The following is a 24,998-nucleotide window of genomic DNA, read 5'->3' as shown; positions in this document are numbered from 1 at the left end:
TGTGTGTATGTATGTATGTATGTGCTCGCTCGTGTGTGCGTGCGTGCGGGCTGTGACGTGCGAGTCCCCGTCTTGCACCCTAAAACATGAAGCTGAGTCTCAGTACTTTAGCAACACCAGCTTTATTCAGTTTAAAACAGCAACAGTGCGGTTACTTATTGAAGCGGGATCTGCTACTCTCCTATACACAGACACAGCAGTCAGGCAGGGCCCTGCGCATTTATAATGTTCCTTGTATCACCCATCGACGGCAGGCGCTTTTAGCATGTCCGCGATCTTTTCGGATTCGCTTTTACGGCGAACTGCTACAGCGCTGGGAGACTGCGATTGCTTTGGGACGCTCTTCCGTGTGTCATCCCGTTGGGTGCAAACCCACAAGAGTTTAGAAACTCACTCACACCAGCCATGATTCTTTTCAAAGGTAAAGTGCAGGTTAATTTGTTTTATGTATTTTTACTTTATATTTTGTATTAATCATTTTTATATGAATAGTTTTGGGTTGTGGAACAAATCATCTGAGTTTCCATTATTTTTTATGGGGAAATTCACTTTGATATACGAGTGCTTTGGACTACGAGCACGTTTCCGGAACGAATTATGCTTGCAAACCGAGGTTCCACTGTAACAGTATGTGGGTGCAATGATTTTACTGCTTGCAAACGGAATCTCAAAAATCAGAGCATTTTTAAAATTAAATACCATTTGCTTAAACTTGTTGCAGGTCAAAGTAACAAATGACGCTGATGACAGATACAACATTAATAATATACAATTTGACAGCTAAAAAGAAAAATAATGTGTTTTTACACTTAGTTAAGTAAAACAAAAATAAAATATGACAAACCCTTAAAATTTAGTGCTGAAAAACCTAAACTAAATAAATTTCTTAAGATGGGTAAGAACGGTTGACTGTTGTACTATTTTCTTATTAAGCATATTGATTCAATACAGCTCTTACTAAAGGTCATTAAGATATGTTTAATCAGTTTAATATCTAAATGTTGGAAGCTTCTTTCACTGTCAGATATAATGCTACACTAGTGTCTCATAAAATGACGGTAGATAAAAAGGAGTTCAATATGAGCAAAGATGCTTAAGGTAAATTTTATTATTTATTACTTGCCTCTTAGGAGAAGGAGATTTTACTTTTCTTTTTGGGGTTCTTGACCTTCTTGGAGATTTAGTGTGACTTCTACTTCTTTTTCTGCAACCTCTGCAACAAACAAACAAACAAAAAAAACATAGTTAATGCATTTCGCAATAAAATGCCATCATAAATAACTTGAAATACATGCAATGATCTGTGTTGTGCTTGTAAATAAGCCAATTGTATGGAATGTGAGATATCTAAAGTGTATTGGCAACTAAGGAAATTTTCATTTCATTAGCAAATAGCGTGTACATATTAAAAAATTAAAATTCAAACCAGAGTACAACACATATAACTCACATAGAAAGGAGTGCCACCTAAAAGATTTGGCCGTACATACAGGCTTGCCCCTCTTACTCATAGCACTAATCTCTCCTAAACTAAGAAGTACTCAGTTCAGTACCCTTTTGCTTTAAATCTTTGGTGAAACTGTTCCAAGGACAAAAGGTACTGTACATGCCTGACTTTAGCCTCTCTAATTACCACCAGGTCACTATTTTGCTAGACAAAGTTTCTCATGTTGTGACATTCAGGAGCAGATTAAAAGTCACTGGCATTACTTAAACTCATATCGAGCAGGAGGCCAGGTGGTGCATCTCTGTGGGGATGCATGATTTAAGATGACTCAAGACCAGCGTCACATAGGTTTAACTGTGACTGGGGCCATGCACACATACAGTAGGAGTGCCCACATCGTGGTATATCAACTGGACCAAACATGTTCATACAGCTTGAGCACACACACAACTGGAAACTTTTATGCAGTGCGAGTACTCTCTTGACCAAGATTACTAAAAATTACACAGTCCCAGAGTAAGACTGCTGTTTCTCCCTTGCAGTTTGTAGCACTGCCAGCAAAGACTGGGGGCGGTGGTAGGGGGTCGATTTTCACCACTGTGACTGGGGGCTGGAGGTTGACCGAGTTAAACAGATAACCAAGGTGAGATCCTGGTACACATCTATGATTGCTAGTGGTCAATAGAAAGGGGTGGGGGAGATTGTGCTTGCGATTGAGTTTTACAGAAGATCATGTCTCTTCTTTCCTATTAGGACACCGCCCCATCTCTTCAGTCATCTATACACCCTATTTTTTACTGATGCTATTCACTTCACCCCTTAATCATTTGTACTGTCCCCTTCATTTGCATAAATAACATTTTCAGAGTAGCCAAACACATGTAAGGAAGCAAAATATTAATAAATATCGAGAAATAAAAAATGTGCTGGATAATTTCAATCAAATATGTCAAGGCATTATTATAATTTTAGGATACAGTGAACCCTCGTTTATCACGGTTAATCCGTTCCAGACTCTACCGCGATAAATGAATTTTCGCAAAGTAGGATTCTTTATTTATAAATCGAATATTTTCGCAGTTAGAGTATAGAAAACCTGTTTACGACCTTCTAAATACGTTTTTTAACATTATTAGAGTCCTCTAGACACGAAATAATACCCTTTAGATAGATAGATAGATAGATAGATAGATAGATAGATACTTTAGTCACCATTACACTCGTATTACCCAATACAGTAATCCCTCGCTATATCGCGCTTCGCCTTTCGCGGCTTCACTCCATCGCGGATTTTATATGTAAGCATATTTAAATATATATCGCGGATTTTTCGCTGCTTCGCGGGTTTCTGAGGACAATGGGTCTTTTAATTTCTGGTACATGCTTCCTCAGTTGGTTTGCCCAGTTGATTTCATACAAGGGACGCTATTGGCAGATGGCTGAGAAGCTACCCAGCTTACTTTTCTCTGTCTCTTGCGCTGACTTTCTCTGATCCTGATGTAGGGGGATTGAGCAGGGGGGCTGTTCGCACACCTAGACGATACGGACGCTCGTCTAAAAATGCTGAACGATTATCTTCACGTTGCTACCTTCTGTGCAGCTGCTTCCTGAAACGACATGCTGAACGGTGCTTCGCATACTTAAAAGCACGAAGGGCACGTATTGATTTTTTTATCTGTCTCTCTCTATCTCTGCTCCTGACGGAGGGGGTGTGAGCTGCCGCCTTCAACAGCTTTGTGCCGCGGTGCTTCGCATACTTGAAAGCCAAACAGCCCTATTGATTTGTTTGCTCCTTTGAAGAGGAAGATATGTTTGCATTCTTTTAATTGTGAGACTGAACTGTCATCTCTGTCTTGTCATGGAGCACTGTTTAAACTTTTGAAAAAGAGACAAATGTTTGTTTGCAGTGTTTGAATAACGTTCCTGTCTCTCTACAACCTCCTGTGTTTCTGCGCAAATCTGTGACCCAAGCATGACAATATAAAAATAACCATATAAACATATGGTTTCTACTTCGCGGATTTTCTTATTTCGCGGGTGGCTCTGGAACGCAACCCCCGCGATGGAGGAGGGATTACTGTATATTAGACAAAATAAGAGAAAATAAGACATATTAGACGTTACAAATTTCATATTATTACTGTACATTTAATTACACACACAGTTCTTACAACCACTAACCTATGAAGGCACGAGCTCAGTAGGAGAGTCTTCAGGTTGTAAGCTGGAGCGCTGATTGCACCCTCAGAGGACATAGACGCCCCTGGGAAAACCCCTAAAACAGCTGACAGTCTACCTTCACATTGCTCCTTACCCTTCTTACTTGCGCTATAACGCACGATAAACCTCTCACGCGGTACTCCGCTTACTTAAAAGTATTGTGCAGCGCCTCTCAGCTTTGGAATTGGTTGTGTTGTTTCTCTCTCTCTCTCACACACACACATCTCTGACTTGTCATGGAGCATGTTTAAACTTTTGAAAAGAGACAAATGTTTGTTTGCAGTGCTTTGAATAAAGTTCTTTTTTTTCTACAACCTCCTGTGTTTCTGTGCAAATCTGTGACCCAAGCGTGACAAGGTGGTACAGTATCTTCAGCAGGTGCATTGTTGTCTTCATCCGCTGAAGGAGTACTAGGAATAGGCAGTGGGTGTCTGGGTGCGCGGCTGAAGAACATCTTGATAGGCAGTTGCTGGCGCTGTCTTTTCATATGCGTGAGGAGGCTTTTGTAGGGTATTGCCATCTTTGATCATATCCAAGAGTTTCACCTTCTCCTGGATGGTAAGCATCTTCCTCCGGCGCTTAGTTTCATTGTCAGAAGGCTTAGAAAAAGCAGCACGTTTAGGAGCCATCGTGGGGCTTAGATAAAAGTTCTCAGAAAGCGCATGCGTAGTGACATAAGTGTGTATGAGAAAAAGTCGCGACAGAGTGAAGCAGCGAAAGTCGAAGCGTGATATAGCGAGGGATCACTGTATATAGCTTTTCAGGTTTAGGGATTAAATAATGATTACCGAAACATCTGTTCTTAGTGAATACCTACTGATCTCAATGTACCATTGTCTGATTTTTAAAGAATTTATTTGCAAATTATGGTGGAAAATAAGTATTTGGTCACCTACAAACAAGCAAGATTTCTGGCTCTCACAGACCTGTAACTTCTTCTGTAAGAGGCTCCTCTGTCCTCCACTCGTTACCTGTATTAATGGCACCTGTTTGAACTCGTTATCAATATAAAAAGACACCTGTCCACAACCTCAAACAGTCACACTCCAAACTCCACTATGGCCAAGACCAAAGAGCTGTCAAAGGACACCAGAAACAAAATTGTAGCCCTGCACCAGGCTGGGATGACTGAATCTGCAATAGGTAAGCAGCTTGGTGTAAAGAAATCAACTGTGGGAGCAATTATTAGAAAATGGAAGACATACAAGACCACTGATAATCTCCCTCGATCTGGGGCCCCACGCAAGATCTCACCCCATGGGGTCAAAATGATCACAAGAACGGTGAGCAAAAATCCCAGAACCACACGGGGGGGACCTAGTGAATGACCTGCAGAGAGCTGGGACCAAAGTAACAAAGGCTACCATCAGTAACACACTACGCCGCCAGGGACTCAAATCCTGCAGTGCCAGGCGTGTCCCCCCTGCTTAAGCCAGTACATGTGCAGGCCCGTCTGAAGTTTGCTAGAGAGCATTTGGATGATCCAGAAGAGGATTGGGAGAATGTCATATGGTCAGATGAAACCAAAATAGAACTTTTTGGTAAAAACTCTACTCGTCGTGTTTGGAGGAGAAAGAATGCTGAGTTGCATCCAAAGAACACCATACCTACTGTAAAGCATGGGGGTGGAAACATCATGCTTTGGAGCTGTGTTTCTGCAAAGGGACCAGGACAACTGATCCGTGTAAAGGAAAGAATGAATGGAGCCAGGTATTGTCAGATTTTGAGTGAAAACCTTCTTCCATCAGCAAGGGCATTGAAGATGAAACGTGGCTGGGTCTTTCAGCATGACAATGATCCCAAACACACTGCCCGGGTAACGAAGCAGTGGCTTCGTAAGAAGCATTTCAAGGTCCTGGAGTGGCCTAGCCAGTCTCCAGATCTCAACCCCATAGAAAATCTTTGGAGGGAGTTTAAAGTCCGTGTTGCCCAGCGACAGTCCCAAAACATCACTGCTCTAGAGGAGATCTGCATGGAGGAATGGGCCAAAATACCAGCAACAGTGTGTGAAAACCTTGTGAAGACTTACAGAAAATGTTTGACCTCTGTCATTGCCAACAAAGGGTATATAACAAAGTATTGAGATGAACTTTTGTTATTGATCAAATACTTTTTTTCCACCATAATTTGCAAATAAATTCTTCAAAAATCAGACAATGTGATTTTCTGGATTTTTTTCTCATATTGTCCCTCATAGTTGAGGTATACCTATGATGAAAATTACAGGCCTCTCTCATCTTTTTAAGTGGGAGAACTTGCACAATTGGTGGCTGACTAAATACTTTTTTGCCCCACTGTAGACACACACTATTAGCAATTCTGCCTCATACCTCCCAAGGACTGGGGTTCAAATAAAAGCATAATCACTACCTGTAAGCTAGTATAGCTTCAATAATGAATCATGCATCATTCTTTATGAAATGAAAACCACTTTACCTCTATGAATTCTTCTATCTAGTTCTTATAACATATTCAAACACATGCATATATCTTACACCACTTGAATAACTGTGTGATAGCTTCATCTTTGACTTTTACTAAACATTTTCCTGCATATTATCAAACTGCATAAAAGTCAAATATGACCTGGTATTGTGTGAAGGAGTGTGAATGTGCACAATTGTAACCAATGTCACAGGAACTATCTAGGATCCTAAAAATATACAGTAATCCCTCCTCCATCGCGGGGGTTGCGTTCCAGAGCCACCCGCGAAATAAGAAAATCCGCGAAGTAGAAACCATATGTTTATATGGTTATTTTTACATTGTCATGCTTGGGTCACAGATTTGCGCAGAAACACAGGAGGTTGTAGAGAGACAGGAACGTTATTCAAACACTGCAAACAAACATTTGTCTCTTTTTCAAAAGTTTAAGCTGTGCTCCATGACAAGACAGAGATGACAGTTCAGTCTCACAATTAAAAGAATGCAAACATATCTTCCTCTTCAAAGGAGTGCGCATCAGGAGCAGAGACTGTCAGAGAGAGACAGAGAAAAGCAAACAAATCAATAGGGCTGTTTGGCTTTTAAGTATGCGAAGCACCGCGGCACAAAGCTGTTGAAGGCGACAGCTCACACCCCCTCCGTCAGGAGCAGACAAAGAGAGAGAGTGACAGAGACAGAGAAAAACAAACAATCAAAAATCAATACGTGCCCTACGAGCTTTTAAGTATGCCCCCAGTTTGAAAACCAAGGTGTTTCACTAAATGTGTTTAAGGAAATAAATAATGCGCTAAAATTTTCAAATTAATTACATGCATTAATGTTTGATGGCCCTAATATAAATACAGTCCTATGAAAAAGTTTGGGAACCCCTCTCAGCCTGCATAATAATTTACTCTACTTTCAACAAAAAAGATAACAGTGGTATGTCTTTGTTTTCCGAACAAAGATTTTTAGTGAAGTAGTATTTAGTTGTATGAAATTAAATCAAATGTGAAAAACTGGCTGTGCAAAAATTTGGGTACCCCTTGCAATTTTGCTGATTTGAATGCATGTAATGCATGTAACTGCTCAATACTGATTACTTGCAACACCAAATTGGTTGGATTAGCTCGGTAAGCTTTGAACTTCATACACAGGTGTGTCCAATCATGAGAAAAGGTATTTAAGGCTGTCAAGTGCAAGTTGTGCTTCCCTTTGACTCTCCTCTGAAGAGTGACTGCATGGGATCCTCTCAAAAGATTTGAAAACAAAAATTGTTCAGTGTCATGGTTTAGGGGAAGGCTACAAAAAGCTACCTCAGAGGTTTAAACTGTCAGTTTCAACTGTAAGGAATGTAATCAGGAAATGGAAGGCTACAGGCACAGTTGCTGTTAAACTCAGGTCTGGCAGGTCTAGAAAAATACAGGAACAGAGCAGGATTGAGAGAATGGTTACAGACAACCCACAGATCACCTCCAAAGACCTGCAGGAACATCTTGCTGCAGATGGTGTATCTGTACATCGTTCTACAATTCAGCGCAATTTGCACAAAGAACATCTGTATGGCAGGGTGAGGAGAAAGAAGCCTTTTCTGCACTCACGCCACAAACAGAGTCATTTGTTGTATGCAAGTGCTCATTTAGACAAGCCAGATTCATTTTGGAACAAAGTGCTTTGGACTGATGAGACAAAAATTAAGTTATTTGGTCATAACAAAAAGCGCTTTGCATGGTGGAAGAAGAACACCGCATTCCAAGAAAAACACCTGCTACCTACTGTCAAATTTGGTGGAGGTTCCATCATGCTGTGGGGCTAGTTCAGGGACTGGAGTCATTGTTAAAGTCGAGGGTCGGATGAATCCAACCCAGTATCAACAAATTCTTCAGGATAATGTTCAAGCTCCAGTCACAAAGTTGAAGTTACACAGGGGTTGGATATTCCAACAAGACAATGACCCAAAACACAGTTTGACATCTACAAAGGCATTCATGCAGAGGGAGAAGTACAATGTTCTGGAATGGCCATCACAGTCCCCTGACTTGAAAATCATCGAAAATCTATGGGATGATTTGAAGCAGGCTGTCCATGCTCGGCAGCCATCAAATTTAACTGAACTGGAGAGATTTTGTATGGAAGAATGGTCAAAAATATGTCCATCCAGAAGCCAGACACTCATCAAAGGCAATAGGAGGTGTCTAGAGGCTGTTGTTATATTTGCAAAAGGAGGCTCAACTAAGCATTGATGTAATATCTCTGTTGGGGTGCCCAAATTTATGCACTTGTCTAATTTTGTTATGATGCATATTGCATATTTTCTGTTTATCCAATAAACTTAATGTCACTGCTGAAATACTACTGTTTCCATAAGGCATGTCATATATTAAAAGGAAGTTGCTACTTTGAAAGCTCAGCCAATGATAAACAAAAATCCAAAGAATTAAGAGGGGTTCCCAAACTTTTTCATATGACTATAATATATAAAAAGGATCACTTATTTGTTAAATTAAAACAGAGATAGACAATTAGGTCATCCTGGCACCACTTTTTACAATAATCATCAAAAAATAAATAAATAAAAAATAAAAAAAAGCCACAGCTCACATTGGTCTCGGCTTATAATCGATCCTGATATTCCCCATTGAGACATTTCCTCTGAAGCTGGCAGCCTCCAATACACAAAATAAAAAAACTTGGTGCTTGCTTGTCCAGACATGGGCATGGCTGAAACTTACATTTTGATTATAGAGAATATGCCACTTATAACAAGTCACTGCAAAATTGGAATGGTTTTCTGTGACTGACAATCTAAGAAGCCAAATCTCTTTCCTTGACTTAAATTGCTGCTAGGTCCAGAAACGTGGATTTGTCATAACTGTGATCAACTATGTCTTTTAAAAAGCAAAATTTGAAACTTGAGTTTAAACAAATCAATTAAAGTATCAGTAGCGATGGTTGGTTTTGTTTAAGGACTCTATATTCATTTTACTCTGTATTTGATAGCATAGTCTGTCAGACAAGGAACAATCTTATGAGATAAACTTTCCATTAATTCCATCCTGGTCAACAAATTAAGCTTTTCTTGAAACTTTATTTAAAATCTGGCTAGTACATAAAATTACAGCCTTGTCAAGCGAGATGGCCTGCATCCGAACAGTTTCAGCGCCAGGGTCCTCTCCGAAAACATATCCAAGATAATTTGTTTGTCTTGACTATCTATCTCTGCTTTTAACCCCTTCCGAAATGCCACTCCTGCGCTTGGTCATGATAATTGTTTAATAAAATCTTCCATAAAAGTGCACAACATAAATACTGTAATAACCAATCTTAATGCACAAAGAAAATCTAGGCAATACGGCACAAACACCAATAATTTAATTAAAGTTACTACTTTAGATGAACAATGTATTAAAACTATAAAAACAGACTATAGGTTAAACAATAAATACACACAGAGCGGCGCTAATAAAAATAACTTAGTTCCTGTTCCATATATCAATAACGCACATAGTATTCATCTCTGCTCCTCCGAAACATTAAATATGGCACTATTAAATATTACAGTTTTAACTAACAAGACGTTTTTTATCAACGATCTTATAAGTGATAAAAAAAATAGATTTTATTGCACTAAGTGAAACGTGGCTTAGCTCAGATGGCGCAGCTGTTTTAATCGAATCTGCGCCTCCGGATTACAGTTTTACTCGTGCAGATCGCCAAGGAAAGAGAGGTGGCGGACTAGCAAACATTTACTCTAGCCGGTTAAAATGTAAAAATGTCAGTTTTGGTAAATTCAAGATTTTTGAGTATCTCGCCATTATTATTCCGGGAGATTCTCACGTTCTAATATCATCCGTGTATAGACCTCCTAAATTCAACGCGTTTTTCTTTGAGGAATTCTCTGACTTGATGTCAATCTTAATTACGAACTATGACACACTCTTAATAGTCGGCGACTTTAATTTTCATATAGATAATCAATGTGACCAAAAAGTAAAAGAATTTATGAACCTCCTGGACTCTCTTGATTTGAGACAGCTCGTTAATCAGCCTACACATAAAGCAGGTCAAACGTTAGACTTAGTAATTACTAAAGGACTAAAAGTTGATATAAAGCAGGTCATTGATACGGGTCTATCAGACCATTTTCTTCTACTTTTTAATATAGAAATAATGATAGAAAACACTCATGAGAAGCATATTGTTAAAAAACGCTTCTTTGACTCATCAGCAGCTTTAAAACTTACAAACATTCTAAGCAATCAGTCCGTTTATAGTGCCAACTATAATAGCGAGGATAATGTAAATAGTAAGGTGGAAAGATTTAATACTAAAGTGAGGGCTGCTGTTGACTCAGTTGCACCTGAAAAGACAGTTGAAAAATTTTCTAGCATTGTTATACCTTGGAAGACCCAAAGAGTGTCTGATTTAAAGAGAACATGCCGTAGAGCTGAGCGTAAATGGAGGAAGACTAAACTAACTATTGACTATGAAATATTAAAAGTTAAAATAACAGAATACAATAACACAGTCCGTCTTGAGAGGCGCTGCTATTTCTCTAAGATTATAAATAACAATGCTAGTAATCCCAGAGTCTTATTTTCGACGATTGATCGTTTGTTAAACCCAGGTAACTCAAAGGAATGCCTCCTAAGTACTTCCAGTAAAACCTGTGAGGCTATCGCTGTATTTTTCAATCAAAAAATTAATGATATTAGAAATAACATAGTATATCTCCCCAACACTAAGGATCCTCCTAAACCCCAGTATTCTGTAATAAACAAATTAAATTCTTTCACTAGGATAGATTTACCTGATTTACATAAAATAATTTCTCAAATGAAACTCTCCACCTGTGCCCTTGGCCCAATACCAACAAAATTTTTCAAAGAAGTATCGGTCGTGCTAATTGATAATGTTCTTGACATAGTAAATTCGTCATTAGATACGGGGGTCTTCCCAGACTGTCTTAAGACTACTGTAGTTAAACCCCTACTTAAGAAAAATAATCTCGACCCCTCTGCTCTTGAAAATTATAGACCCATCTCTAACCTGCCTTTCTTAAGTAAAATTCTAGAGAAGGCAGTTATTATGCAGTTAAATGAGCACCTCAATAAACATGCTATTCTTGATAAATTTCAGTCAGGTTTTAGAACAAATCACAGCACAGAAACTGCACTCGTTAAAGTAGTAAATGACTTGCGGGTAAATGCAGACAGAGGCCATTTATCTGTTCTCATCCTCTTAGATCTGAGTGCCGCATTTGACACCATTGATCATAATATTCTTAAGAATCGCCTTAGTGAATGGGTGGGCCTCTCTGGCAGCGTCTTAAATTGGTTTGAATCCTACCTGGCAGAGAGAAAATTCTTTGTTAGTTGTGGTAATTACAACTCAAAGACGCATGATATCCTATATGGTGTTCCACAAGGCTCTATCCTGGGTCCACTGCTCTTCTCAATCTACATGCTTCCATTAGGTCAGATTATCTCGGGACATAACGTGAGCTACCACGGCTATGCTGATGACACACAGCTGTATTTATCAATAGCACCCGATGACCCCGAATCTCTTGATTCGCTAACACAATGTCTAACCTGTATCTCAGAATGGATGAATAGTAACTTTCTCAAATTAAATAAAGAGAAAAGCGAAATCTTAGTGATTGGCAATAATGGATACAATGAGGCTATTAGAAATAAACTGGATGCATTAGGATTAAAAGTCAAAACGGAGGTAAAAAGCTTAGGGGTAACCATTGACTGTAATCTGAATTTTAAATCACATATTAATCAGATCACTAGGACAGCATTTTTTCACTTAAGAAACATAGCAAAAGTTAGACCTCTTATAGCATCGAAAGATGCAGAGAAATTAGTTCACACATTTGTTTTCAGTCGGCTAGATTACTGTAATGCACTCCTCTCAGGACTACCCAAAAAAGACATAAATCGTTTGCAACTAGTGCAGAATGCAGCTGCTAGAATCCTTACCAGGAAAAGAAAATCCGAACACATTTCTCCACTTTTGATGTCACTACACTGGTTACCTGTGTCATTCAGAATTGACTTTAAAATTCTGCTTATGGTTTATAAAGCCTTAAATAATCTTGCTCCATCTTATATATCGGAATGTCTGACACCTTATATTCCAAATCGTAACCTCAGATCCTCAACTGAGTGTCTCCTTAGAATTCCAAGAGCAAAACTTAAAAGAAGTGGTGAGGCGGCCTTCTGCTGTTATGCACCTAAAATCTGGAATAGCCTGCCAGTAGGAATTCGCCAGGCTAATACAGTGGAGCACTTTAAAAAACTGCTGAAAGCACATTACTTTAACATGGCCTTCTCATAACTTCACTGTAATTTAATCCTGATACTCTGTATATCCAATTCATTATAGTAACTATTCATTCAAAATCTGTACTAACCCCTACTCGCTCTTCTGTTTCCTTTTCCGGTGTCCTTTTGGTGGTGGCAAAGCTCCATGATGTTCCAACAATGATGGATGGATTAAAAGCCAGAAGTCTGTATGACCATCAGCATCAAGTGACTCCGTGAGAACCCTAACTACAAAGAGGACTATTTTCATTTATGTTAGGTAGAATGCCCAGGGGGGACTGGGCGGTCTCGTGGCCTGGAACCCCTGCAGATTTTATTTTTTTCTCCATCCATCTGGAGTTTTTTTTGTTTTTTCTGTCCACCCTGGCCATCGGACCTTACTCCTTTTCTATGTTAACTAATGTTATCTTATTTTAATTTTGTATTTTATTTTTCTTTTCTTCATTATGTAAAGCACTTTGAGCTACTTTTTGTATGAAAATGTGCTATATAAATAAATGTTGTTGTTTTTATTAGCTTGTATTTTTGAATCATCAAATATGGAAAGCAAAGAGTTTACAAGGACAACAGCTTGATTTGACATTCATGCTTTAGAGTGTTGTCTTCAAACCAAGACATTTACCCAAAAATAGCAATGCATTGGCTGGACATATAGCTTAGGTTTCAGTCAAAAACTAAGTAGGAATTATATTTTGGCAGGGGCCCCATTTTTCTTAAGGACTGAAAATTATACCACCTCTGATATTGTTCTTCTCAAAACTACTGGTATGCAAAAGCAATTTAACAGGTATTCAAAACTCTCTCTGCCACAAAATTTAAGCATCCACTATTTTGTTTTTTGGATTTTATTGATTTTAATAATAACATTCCATACAAATAAGTCACTTTTTACATTTTGCTAAGTTACAAACGCAGCACCCTGAGGCGCTTGTGCTAATCGCTGGAGATTTTAACCATGTGACGCTGGACAAAACATTACCTCCCTTCTCCCAGTATGTGTACTGTAACACCCGGGGAAATAGGACAATTGACCTACTGTATGCAAACGTTAAAGATGCATACAGCGCCACCCCGCTGCCTGCGCTTGGGAAAGCAGATCATAACCTGGTTCTGCTTCAGCCTCACTACAAACCAAGAGTGAGGGTCCTACCTACAACCACACACTCATTCAGGAAGTGGTCCCCTGAGGCAGAGAAGGCTCTGAGAGACTGCTTTGGAACTACAGACTGGGATAACCTGCAGGGATCACATAGTGAGAACACTGAGGAGGCTGTTGACTGCACTACTGACTACATTAACTTCTATATGGACATTGTAGTTCCAGTAAGGACTGTACGCTGCTATACTAACAACAAGCCATGGATTACAAGTGACATCAAGGGCCTTTTGAACCAGAAGAAAAGGGCTTTTCATGGCGGTGATCAGCATGATCTCAAGCGCGTGCAGAAGGAACTCAGAGTCCAGCTCATGGTGGCGAAGTAGCAGTACAGGAGAAAGCTGGAGCAGAAGTTGCAGAATAACAGCATGAAAGAAGTGTGGGATGGGATGAAGATCATCACTGGCTGCAGCTCGAAGTGGGGTGCCACCATCAAGAGAGACGTGAAGAGAGCAAACCAAATGAACAACTTCTTTAACAGGTTTGACCACCCTAACCCACTCTCACTCTCACCTCGGAGTACTGCACCCTCCACCCATCCTTCTGCTGATACCAGCATAGGAGAGACATCCCTACCCACAATTTCAGCAGCGCAGGTCAGCAGAGAGCTGAAGAGACTTCGTGCCAGCAAAGCAGCGGGTCCAGATGGAGTATCGCCACGACTGCTGAAGGACTGTGTGTCGAAGCTGGGGAGTCCTCTACAGCGCATCTTCAACCTGAGCCTGGAACGGGGGAGAGTCCCGAGGCTTTGGAGAACATCTTGATTCACCCCAGTCCCAAAGGTATCACGTCCTAGTGAGCTGAACGACTTCCAGCCTGCCGCTCTGACGTCACATGTGATGAAGACCATGGTGAGGCTGCTGCTTCACCACCTGAGGCCACAGGTCCAACAAGCCCTCGACCCTCTGCAGTTCGCATACCAGGAGAAGGTGGGAGCGGAGGATGCCATCATCTATATGCTACACCGATCACTCTCCCACTTGAACAGAGGCAGTGGTGCTGTAAGAATTATGTTTCTAGACTTCTCTAGCGCCTTCAACACCGCCCAACCTCTGCTCCTTAAGGATAGGCTGACAGAGATGGGATTAGATTCATACCTATTGGCATGGATCGTGGACTATCTTACAAACAGACCTCAGTATGTGCGTCTCGGGAACTGCAGGTCTGACATTGTGGTCAGCAACACAGGAGCGCCACAGGGGACTGTACTTTCTCCGGTCCCGTTCAGCCTATATACATCGGACTTCCAATACAACTCGGAGTCCTGCCACATTCAAAAGTTCGCTGACGACACTGCTATTGTGGGCTGTATCAGGAGTGGGCAGGAGGAGTATAGGAACCTAATCAAGGACTTTGTTAAATGGTACGACTCAAACCACCTACACCTGAACACCAGCAAAACCAAGGAGCTGGTCGTGGATTTTAGGATGCCCAGACCCCTCATGGACCCCGTGATCGTCAGAGGTGACTGTGTACAGAGGGTGCAGACCTATAAATACCTGAAAGTGCAGCTGGATGATAAATTGGACTGGATTGCCAATACTGATATACTTCCTTAGAAGACTGGTGTCCTTCAACATCTGCAATAAGATGCTGCAGATGTTCTATCAGACGGTTGTGATGAGCGCCCTCTTCTACGCGGTGGTGTGCTGGGGAGGTAGCATTAAGAAGAAGGACACCTTACGCCTGGACAAACTGGTGAGGAAGGCAGGCTCTATTGTAGGCTTGGAGCTAGACAGTTTGACATCTGTGGCGGAGCGACGGGCGCTCAGCAGGCTCCTATCAATCATGGAGAATCCACTGCATCCACTAAACAGTATCATCTCCAGACAGAGGAGCAGCTTCAGCGACAGACTGCTGTCACTGTCCTGCTCCACTGACAGACTGAGCTCGTTCCTCCCCCAAACTATGCGACTCTTCAATTCCACCCGGGGGGGTGTGTAAACGTTAACATTATCCAAAGTTATTGTCTGTTTTTACCTGCATTTTTATTACTGTTTAATATTGTTTTTTGTATTAGTATGCTGCTGCTGGAGTATGTGAATTTCCCCTTGAGATTAATAAAGTATCTATCTATCTATAAGACTTGGTTCAAAACAAACCCCCCCCCCATGAGAAAGAGAACTAGGCCAGCAGAGTAAAACTAAGTTAGTAAAAATAAAGAGATAAATTAATAATTAAAAATAGAGTAAAAAAAAAAAAAAAAAAGGAAAAAAAACAGGAGAGAAACTGCTTCCATCCATCCATTTTCCAACCCGCTGAATCCGAACACAGGGTCACGGGGGTCTGCTGGAGCCAATCCCAGCCAACACAGGGCACAAGGCAGGAAACAATCCCGGGCAGGGTGCCAACCCACCGCAGGACACACACAAACACACCCACACACCAAGCACACACTAGGGCCAATTTAGAATCGCCAATCCACCTAACCTGCATGTCTTTGGACTGTGGGAGGAAACCGGAGCGCCCGGAGGAAACCCACGCAGACACGGGGAGAACATGCAAACTCCACGCAGGGAGGACCCGAGAGAAACTGCTTCCTCAATTAAAATGCTTATTCTAAAATGTTATTGATTAGTTCCTGCCATGTTTTGAAAATATTTGTACAGATCCCCTAAGTGAGAATTAGATTTTTTCCAATTTCAAATAGTATATAACATCAGTTGTTCCCTGAATTAAAATAGGAGAGTTAGGATTCTTCCAACTGAGCAAGTCTACGTGCCAATAGTGTAGAAAAGGCAATTACAGTTTGTTTGTCTTTCTCCACTTTAAGCCCATCTGGAAGTACACCAACCACAGCTGTTAATGGATTAGCAGTGATTATGACTCCAAGGCTGTCTGAAAGGCATTTAAAGATTTTGGTGCAGAATGATGTTAACCTGGTGCACACCCAAAACATGTGACTCAGTGAGGCTGGAACATAATTGCAATGTTCGCAGGTTGAATCTTGCCCTGGAAACATTTTGGACAATTTTAAATGAGACAGATGCACTCGATATATAATTTCAAGTTGAATAATTATATGCTTTGCGCATATGGAGCTTGAGTGAATTCTGTGCATTGCTACGTTCCTGTCCCTTTCTGAGATGTTGAGTGAGAGATCCTTTTCCCAGCATTCACTATTTAATAAAATCCACAAAGCCCCATCCTACACTCCAAGAAACTCACAGCTAATACCACCTAGCAGGAGATCCAGAGGAAACCAACATGAACTACAGGAGTATCAGGAAAGGACTACACTGGAGGACTGGTCTAAAGTTGCTAGCAAAGTGCTTTATCAGAAAATATGCAAAAGGTCTTCTGAATGCATGACACATTGGCTTACAATTCAAATAATGTACAAACAAGAGTATTTGCAAATATGGTGGCACTGTGATTCAGTTGCAGGTGATCTTGTTACCAAAATAATGATGTTTCACAGTTCTTAAAATCATATAAACTGTCAAATCAGCCTTTTGATTTTGTGTTTGTTGAGAATGCCTTCATTAGTTAGCTAGAACCTTGCTTTTCGTAGTTCATCGTTTAATTTTGTATTTAATGTGCAAAAAGCAATTGTCACAACTTTCCATCCAAACTAAGCTTTTTGCACTAATGAACTCAATGATTTTTTGTTTACATATCGGGGAAACAACAGAAAATATCAACTGCTGTTAGAATAAATGAGGTCCTCACCAATGGTACAACCTAAACATCTGCATGCAGTTATAATAGATATTTCTAAATTAGGAGGGCACACAAATGCTCATTAGCTTGAAAAACTGAAAATATTTTTGAAAGATATAGTACTTATAAATATTGCCCTTTCATTTATAACAAGAACTTTGCTGCGTCAATGTTGATCTTGGCACTTTATTTATTAGTGCCAAATATACATGTCCTGAACAATATACATATACCTGGCCAGAACCACCCCTTCCATTTATGAAAGCAACTGACTATACTAGATGTCGCAAGAATTATGGAAGGCTACAAATGATAGATAGATAAGCTAAGTTTCCATCCAGTTTTTTGCGACGTTTTGTTATCGACAAACAGAATATACGTAAAAAAAATGTGCGAAATTTGCTGTCTCCAGCCTATTTCCATCAAACTGGCTTTTTATCGATAAAATGGTGTGCGTGATGACGTCATCCCCCCCGAAACGAACTGTCGCATAACTTTTGTTGTATCGCGAAAAAAATCTGCCCTTGAGCCGTTTCCATACATAATTTTGTGTATGTCGCAAATTATCTACCTTTTGTTTTCCACGTTACACCCCCTCCACTAAACAAAGAAACAAAGAAATGGAGAGATTATTCAGACAGTTTTTTGAAATTTGCCAGCTTACTGTTATTTCAGTTTCACAAATAATTGGAATTGTACATAATATCCGAAGACGACAGCAGAATGAAGCAGTTGCTTGTCTGATAGCCCTAGAGCTCGAAGAAAGTACCCCAGTGCGACGAAACCCACGGGTATGGGAGAGACGACGGAATAAGACCTTCTGGGAGGAGGTGGTGGAGAGACACTTAACAGAAAATCTCTGGCTGCAACATTTTATAATGACACGGCCGACGTTTGAGATGTTGTGTGGATTCATCAGTCCTGATGTTGCGCCCATCGCAGGTTGCCACCGACCACCGGTTCCAACCCAAAAGCGGATTGCCATCGCCCTTTACAAGCTGGCAACCTGCGCCGAGTATAGAGTAGTTGGAGAAACTTTCGGGGTTAGTAAAACTACCGTCCATTGATGTGTATATGCTGTGTGCACCGCTATTAAAGAAAAATTAATGCGGCGTTATATCAGACTTCCGACTGTAGCGGAGGCCAATGAAATTGCATACCGCAATTCCTTGGTGCATCTTGTGCCACAGATTTACGGTGCGCTGGATGGCACGCATGTGCCTATTCTTCCCCCGACGGAAGGCTACCGCGATTACATTAATCGCAAAGGGTGGCCATCTATTGTTCTCCAGGCCCTTGTTGATGACAGGTGCATGATACGAGACATTTGCGTTGGCACTCCTGGAAGTGCCCATGATGCAGCTGTGTTTGCAGCATCGGATCTGTACAGGTGAGCCTACCTTTCAACATCCCTTCACAGTGCGATAACAACTGAATTAACCTGCTTCCCTCAAGGTTTTTAATTAAAACTGAAATTTTAATTAATACAAAATAACGACGTTTAATCAAAAAAAAAACTGTCTTCATCAGACCATGTGAACCGCTCCGCCATTCTCGTTTTGATTGCACGTGATGAAAATGTGACACATTTATTTGCGTTAAAGCCCTTTGTTTCCGACAAAAACTGTTTCCAATGTAGTTTTTGCGACATCTGAAGTATCGATATGGAATTTATGCGCTAAAGTAAAACGGAAAAATATTATGTCGACATGTACAACATTTTATCGATAATTAGCATTTCCATCAGCTACATCGGTAAAAAAGTTTGAAGCGCTAAATATTTTTTTGCAAAACCTCCTTGGATGGAAACCTGGGGGAGGGGGGGAGGGAGGGAGGGAGGGAGGGGGAGGGGGAGAGAGAGAGAGAGAGAGAGAGAGAGAGAGAGAGAGAGAGAGAGAGAGAGAGAGAGAGAGAATGTCATCAGTGAAAACTTGCTTTCTTACTGTGAAGCTACCTAAATATATGTTCAACATGTCATTGCTTCCTCTCTCTTGCACTCTCTTAAATTACCAAAGGATCATTATCACAAGCATCAATGTTCTAGGCTAGCATGGCCATTTGACTTTTTCTGTTTCATTTAAAAAAAATAGTAGCGTTCCTGGGCTCTGTAAATGAGCTGGTGGTAAAAGAATGACTATTAAGCTCAGAAGTGACCAACTAACAAACAGTGAATTTTTCTTCACCAACAGATGCTCCACAGCTGCTGGACTCCACAACCCTGCTCAGTACCCAGTCCATGGAAGCATTGAACACAGTAGATTCAAGAACACACCCCTGATGAACGCCAGAATCAACTGGGAAGAACAAAGAGGTTCTGTCTCCACTCACAGTACCAGAGTAGAGGGCAAACACTTTATGAAAATCAACAAAGGCTGCAAAAAACTCTGCCGATATTCGCATTTGCTCTCAATGAGAGCCCTCAGTGCTAGGATGTGGTCAATGGTGGACTTTTTCGGTGTAAAACCAGACTGCTCCAGACGTTGGTAGTTGAGCAGGTGATCAAGGATCCTATCGAGGATGACCTTAGCGAGGACCTTGCAATGGCAGGAATATTCATGTCTCTGGTGACTCTTCCTATGAAGTCAGTAGGCCGACTGGGAGAGCATGGGGTATCATGAGGTCGCTGGAAATGGGCGCATGGCGCTCCCGATATCTATGCAAATGGACGAAGGTTCAAATCTTTAGAGTCCTGGTGCTTCCTGTCTTTCTATATGGTTGTGAGACATGGACACTATCCAGTGACCCGAGATGAAGACTATATTCCATTGGTACTGTGTCTCTTCAGAGAATCATTGGGTATCGCTGGCTTGACTTTTGAGTTGAACAAGCAGATGCTCACGGAGTCCCGAATGACACACATTACCTACATTGTTAGGGAGCGTCAGTTACTGCACTACGGCCATGTGGCGCAATTCCCAAGGGTGATGGATCAGGCCAAGGGGATGCCCATGTAACACCTGGCTACGGTAGGTATATGGTCATTTCTGGAGGAAGGGACTGGAACATGTGCTTGCCTTGGGGGTTGCCAACTTTGATTCTGAGCTGTTTCACTGTGTGGTGGGTGCGGCAACACACAGTACCACTGTGTGTTTCCTGACCTAAGCTGTGTCCAACTCCAATCATAGAGAGAGACAGTGGCTTCAGGTTTTTCTTCTAACCCAGTTACTTAAAGGTAGAATCCTTTATGCCTACAAAAATATATTTGTAATGCCGGGTAACTTTAAATTCCCTTGCACCTCATCATCAGAGTCTTTGTTTTGCAAATGTGTCAGTCAGCACAAGCAGCCAGTAGCTTGCTCACTCATCCCCGACCAAGGCGGCTGAAGTCAAGTCAGACACCAAATTCTCAAAGCTGAAGTCTTTATCTGGGGGTGAGGTACCTGGAATTGTATAGGGTAAATAATATATCGTTATCTGAAATACATACATTTCATGTGTTCCATGTCTGCAACAATCTGTGTAAATGAAGGATGACAGGAAATGCAAACCAATAAATGTTGAACACATAACTAAACTTTTTTCATGTTATAGTAACATGATTGGTATTTGTCAACAACACCTGAATCAAATCACCATGTAAGAAATTGCAGCCAGAATAAACATAGACAGAAAAATAAATTTTTTTTAAAAATTAAATTAAAAGACTGTAGTTCTTCAATGTTTAAAACTTCATATATGTGGCAAACAAATATTTACTCTTAACTATCAAAAAAAGATAAATACAGACCTGCTTGTGCTTCTGGAATGTCGAGAGGAGGTGTAGCTTTTTGGAGGAGTTTTCCCTTTCTTTTCTTTTCTCTTTCGGTCATCTCTGTCTTTTAAGATATCTTGAGTACTTTTTGACTTGCTGTCTTTTCTTTTATCTCTGAAGAGGACACATCAAAGCAGAGTTGTTTAGGTTTTACTACAGCTACTAATGAAATGTTTTTCTAATACTAATGAAGAAAATGGCTGGTTTTCTACTTTTGCAAATAACAATCTTACTAAAAAGTTAATAATTTTAAAATGCAAAGAAAACTGCCACTTTTAATAAATGGATTTTTATACTATAACAAACTATTTTCACAGACCTGGAATGGCTTCTAGAACGTCTGCGTTCTCTTGAACGAGATCTCTTTTTGTGTGAGCTCCGTGAACTTTGCCTTTCTTGTGGCCTTGATCGGGACCTGCGTCTAGATGTACTTCTGAAAAATATAAATGTAAACTTATTTTTTAATACAGTATACCACAAAAATGACACTATGGTAACTAATTAGACACAAATTCGCAAAATATAAAACCACAAAGCACCACAACATTTTCTGATGTCCCACTCAAAACCATTTCAAAGTATTATCTTAAAACAGATCTATTATAAAAATAAATCCTGAGAGGAAAAGACTAGGGAGACGAGACGTGATCTTCATGGAAGACACTTAAAAGACCCGCGAGACGAAAGAGATTGGCCACGGAGTGTCTCGCGGGGACCTTAAACATGAGACATGCCGCCCTACTTACATCCATCCATCCATTTTCCAACCCGCTGAATCCAAACACAGGGTCACGGGGGTCTGCTGGAGCCAATCCCAGCCAACACAGGGCACAAGGCAGGAACCAATCCTGGGCAGGGTGCCAACCCACCGCAGGAAACACACAAACACACTCACACACCAAGCACACACTAGGGCCAATGTAGAATCGCCAATCCACCTAACCTGCATGTCTTTGGACTGTGGGAGGAAACCGGAGTGCCCAGAGGAAACCCACGCAGACACGGGGAGAACATGCAAACTCCACGCAGGGAGGACCCGGGAAGCGAACCCAGGTCCCCAGATCTCCCAACTGCGAGGCAGCAGCGCTACCCACTGCGCCACCGTGCCGCCGCCCTACTTACAACCAATACCAAATAAGACCACAGGCAGGAAAACACTCAGTCGTGTAAAGGCTTTTAGTAGACACAGATCCAGGGCTCTCAGCACATATAAAGCGTTGAAGGACAATACGTTATAGATGAAACGTCGATGACTAAGCGAAGAAGAAAGAGCCAAGCAGAAAAGACTGAAAAGAGACCCAAAAGTGTAGGGGAGGAAAAAAATGCAAAAAAGAAAAAGAATAATCTAGGTGCAAATTCAGAAAATAAGGACAGTAATAATCAGCCCAGAACAAGTGGAACTGAAAAAAAGCAGGTCCAATAGGGCTCAGAAATAAAAGACAAAGAGTAAAAGACAAAGTGGAACTTCATAAAGACGTTCAAAAGTGTTGGCGTGATACACATGCAGAGCAGGTTAGAGATTATGAAAGCATTGGAATTCGAAAGGCTCAAAAAAAAAACAAAAAAAACCTTAGCGTGATACAAATGTAGAGAAAGTTAAAGAATATGAAAGCAGGAAAATTTGAAAGTGTCAAAAAAAAGATAGTAAAGATCGCAGTAGTGCAAACAAATGAAAATTATTACTCGAAAAAGAGGAAATAATCACCACAGACCAGGTGTAATTGGGAAAAAAAAAGCAGGACAAAACGAGGTCAGAAATAAAAGACAGAGTAGAAAACAAAGTAAAACGTCATAAAGAGGTTAAAAAACAAGGGGGCCAAACACATGCAGAACAGGTTAGAGATAAAGAAAACAGTGGAATTTAAAAGACTCAAAAAAACGTAGGTGCGATACACATGCAGAGCAAGATACAGAATATAAAAACAGAAAAAAACTAAAGTGTCAAAGAAAAGAAAGTAAAGATCGCATTAGCGCAAGCAAAGAGAAATTATTACTTGGAGAAATAACGGAAAGGCAAATAGAATATATGGACATAGATGATATGTCAGAAGTATGTAAATATTGTATGGCTTTGAAGTTTAAGTCAGAGACTTGTAGATCGTCTAATTCATGTTGCCATCAGGGAAAAGTAGTGTTTAAAACACAATGAGGAGGCATATCCAAGAGATTAAAAGATTTGATGTTTGGGGAAAGTGAAATCCACAAACACTACAGGCAAAATATCCAAGTCTACAATAATCTTTTCGCATTATTCAATGCTCAAAACGTAGATTTACACAGGAATGGACCATATGTTATGAGAATCTGTGGTCCAGCAACAATTAAAGCAATGACAAGTTTAATTTCGAAGAAGCCACAATTTGGTCAGGTGTATATTTATGATCATGGAGAAGCGATGCAACATAGAATCAAAAGAGTTAAACGATCGGACGTATTAGAAATTATACAGCCAATAATGGATACAAATCCATACATCCAAAAGTATCTCACTTTACACAAAATTTATCTGCAAAACACGCATGCACAAAAAGTTTTCTTGGATTTCTATATGAATCAGAAAGACCATGCACGCATATATAATAAACCAACATGTGACGAATTATCAGCGATAATAGTTTAGAAAGATGGAAATATCAATAACTGAGCAGATATTCGCATTTATCCAAAAGCAAAACATGCATTGACATTTCTGTCTAATAATTCACCACATGATGATCCATTACTCTTTCCTTTGCATTTCCCAGATGGAGAAACAGGATGGTCATACAATATGAAATACATGAATTCAGAAAAACAAATAACACCAACACAATTTTTCGGGGAAAAATTAGCGATATGTTCCAATGTATTTAACCCACATCTGTCATCTCAACGTCTAATGCAACATCACATTATTAATGCATAGCAAAATGTCGAAGCCAATCGTCTTTTCTTTATTAAATCGAATCAAGCAAGACCTAGAACGGAACATATGCAAGGTCTTATTGATCACGTTCAAAATTCAAATATCAATAGTTCAGACAAATTCAAAATAGGTAAAGCAGTAATATTGCCATCATCTTATCAAGGTAGTCCATGAGCATTGCAACAATTATATCATGATGCAATGGCAATATCCAGAACTATTGGTCGGCCAGATTTATTTATTACAATGACGTGCAATCCACAATGGCCAGAAATCTGGAGATTCTTGAAAACAATGCCACCTGCTACATTGGCTCAGGATATTCCGACTTTCATAAGTAGATTGTTTTATCAGAATGTCAATTTTATTGAAAGAACTCGAAACGGTGTTCTGTCAAATCAGAGCATACATTTGCACAAATCGAATTTCAAAACAGGGTTTACATCACATGCATTTATTTGTTACTTTGCAAAAAAAAAAAAAAGATTAACTGCTGATGATATACATCGTTTTGTCTGTGCTGAAATTCCAAACAAAGAAACCTATCCTGAATTATGGTACAAAATCATTAAACATATGTCTCATGGACCTCATTTAAAAGATTCAGCATGTTGGGACTCAAAAGATTCCAAATATTGCTTTTATTGAAGTTCTGAAATAAAAGTGAAACTAATGAAATAGTAACAATTCCAAGAAAAAAAACAATCTTAAAAGTGTGTATCCAGAAAACCAAACACGGGGGTTGCGGAGCAAAGCGAGCAGGGGGCAAAGACTGATGAATAGGGTAGAAAACTTAATCACAATCTTTTTTCTTCTTGCCAGTATCAATGGCAGCCAGAATTTCCAACCTTTTCTATATGCAATTTGCTGCCATTTGTTCTTTTGTGAGTCAAGATAAAAAGTTTAAGAAAACAGAGGTCACGTTCAAAAAAAAGAATCGCTGGAGGCATAAATTTAGAAGCACAAAATATAAACACACGCTCATATTCAACCAAAAAAAATGTGATGGGCATGAAGGTGTTCACAAGGTAAAATGTTGGCAAATTTATGAAACATGTTGGAAACTGGTCAAGTAAAATAAACATTAGGTAAGCTCA

General features: G+C 40.1%; 1 protein-coding gene across 6 annotated transcripts in view; it reads right to left on the bottom strand.

Moving 5' to 3' along the window:
- srek1 (splicing regulatory glutamine/lysine-rich protein 1) overlaps window positions 1-24,998 on the bottom strand; it is a 69,243-nt gene that overhangs the window by 13,996 nt on the left and 30,249 nt on the right. For all 6 annotated transcript variants that reach the window (XM_028805484.2, XM_028805489.2, XM_028805486.2 and 3 more), the window contains 3 exons: window positions 21,316-21,429; window positions 20,973-21,110; window positions 1,124-1,213 (listed from right to left, as the gene is read on the bottom strand). In XM_028805484.2, coding sequence (XP_028661317.1) covers window positions 1,124-1,213; window positions 20,973-21,110; window positions 21,316-21,429 — 342 coding nt within the window. The remainder of the gene's footprint in view (window positions 1-1,123; window positions 1,214-20,972; window positions 21,111-21,315; window positions 21,430-24,998) is intronic.

Source organism: Erpetoichthys calabaricus, chromosome 7 (genome assembly GCF_900747795.2).
Source record: "Erpetoichthys calabaricus chromosome 7, fErpCal1.3, whole genome shotgun sequence".
In the NCBI taxonomy this organism is placed as follows: domain Eukaryota; kingdom Metazoa; phylum Chordata; class Cladistia; order Polypteriformes; family Polypteridae; genus Erpetoichthys; species Erpetoichthys calabaricus.
Note: the sequence above shows the minus strand (reverse complement) of the source record. Positions and strands in the feature narration are given on the sequence as shown.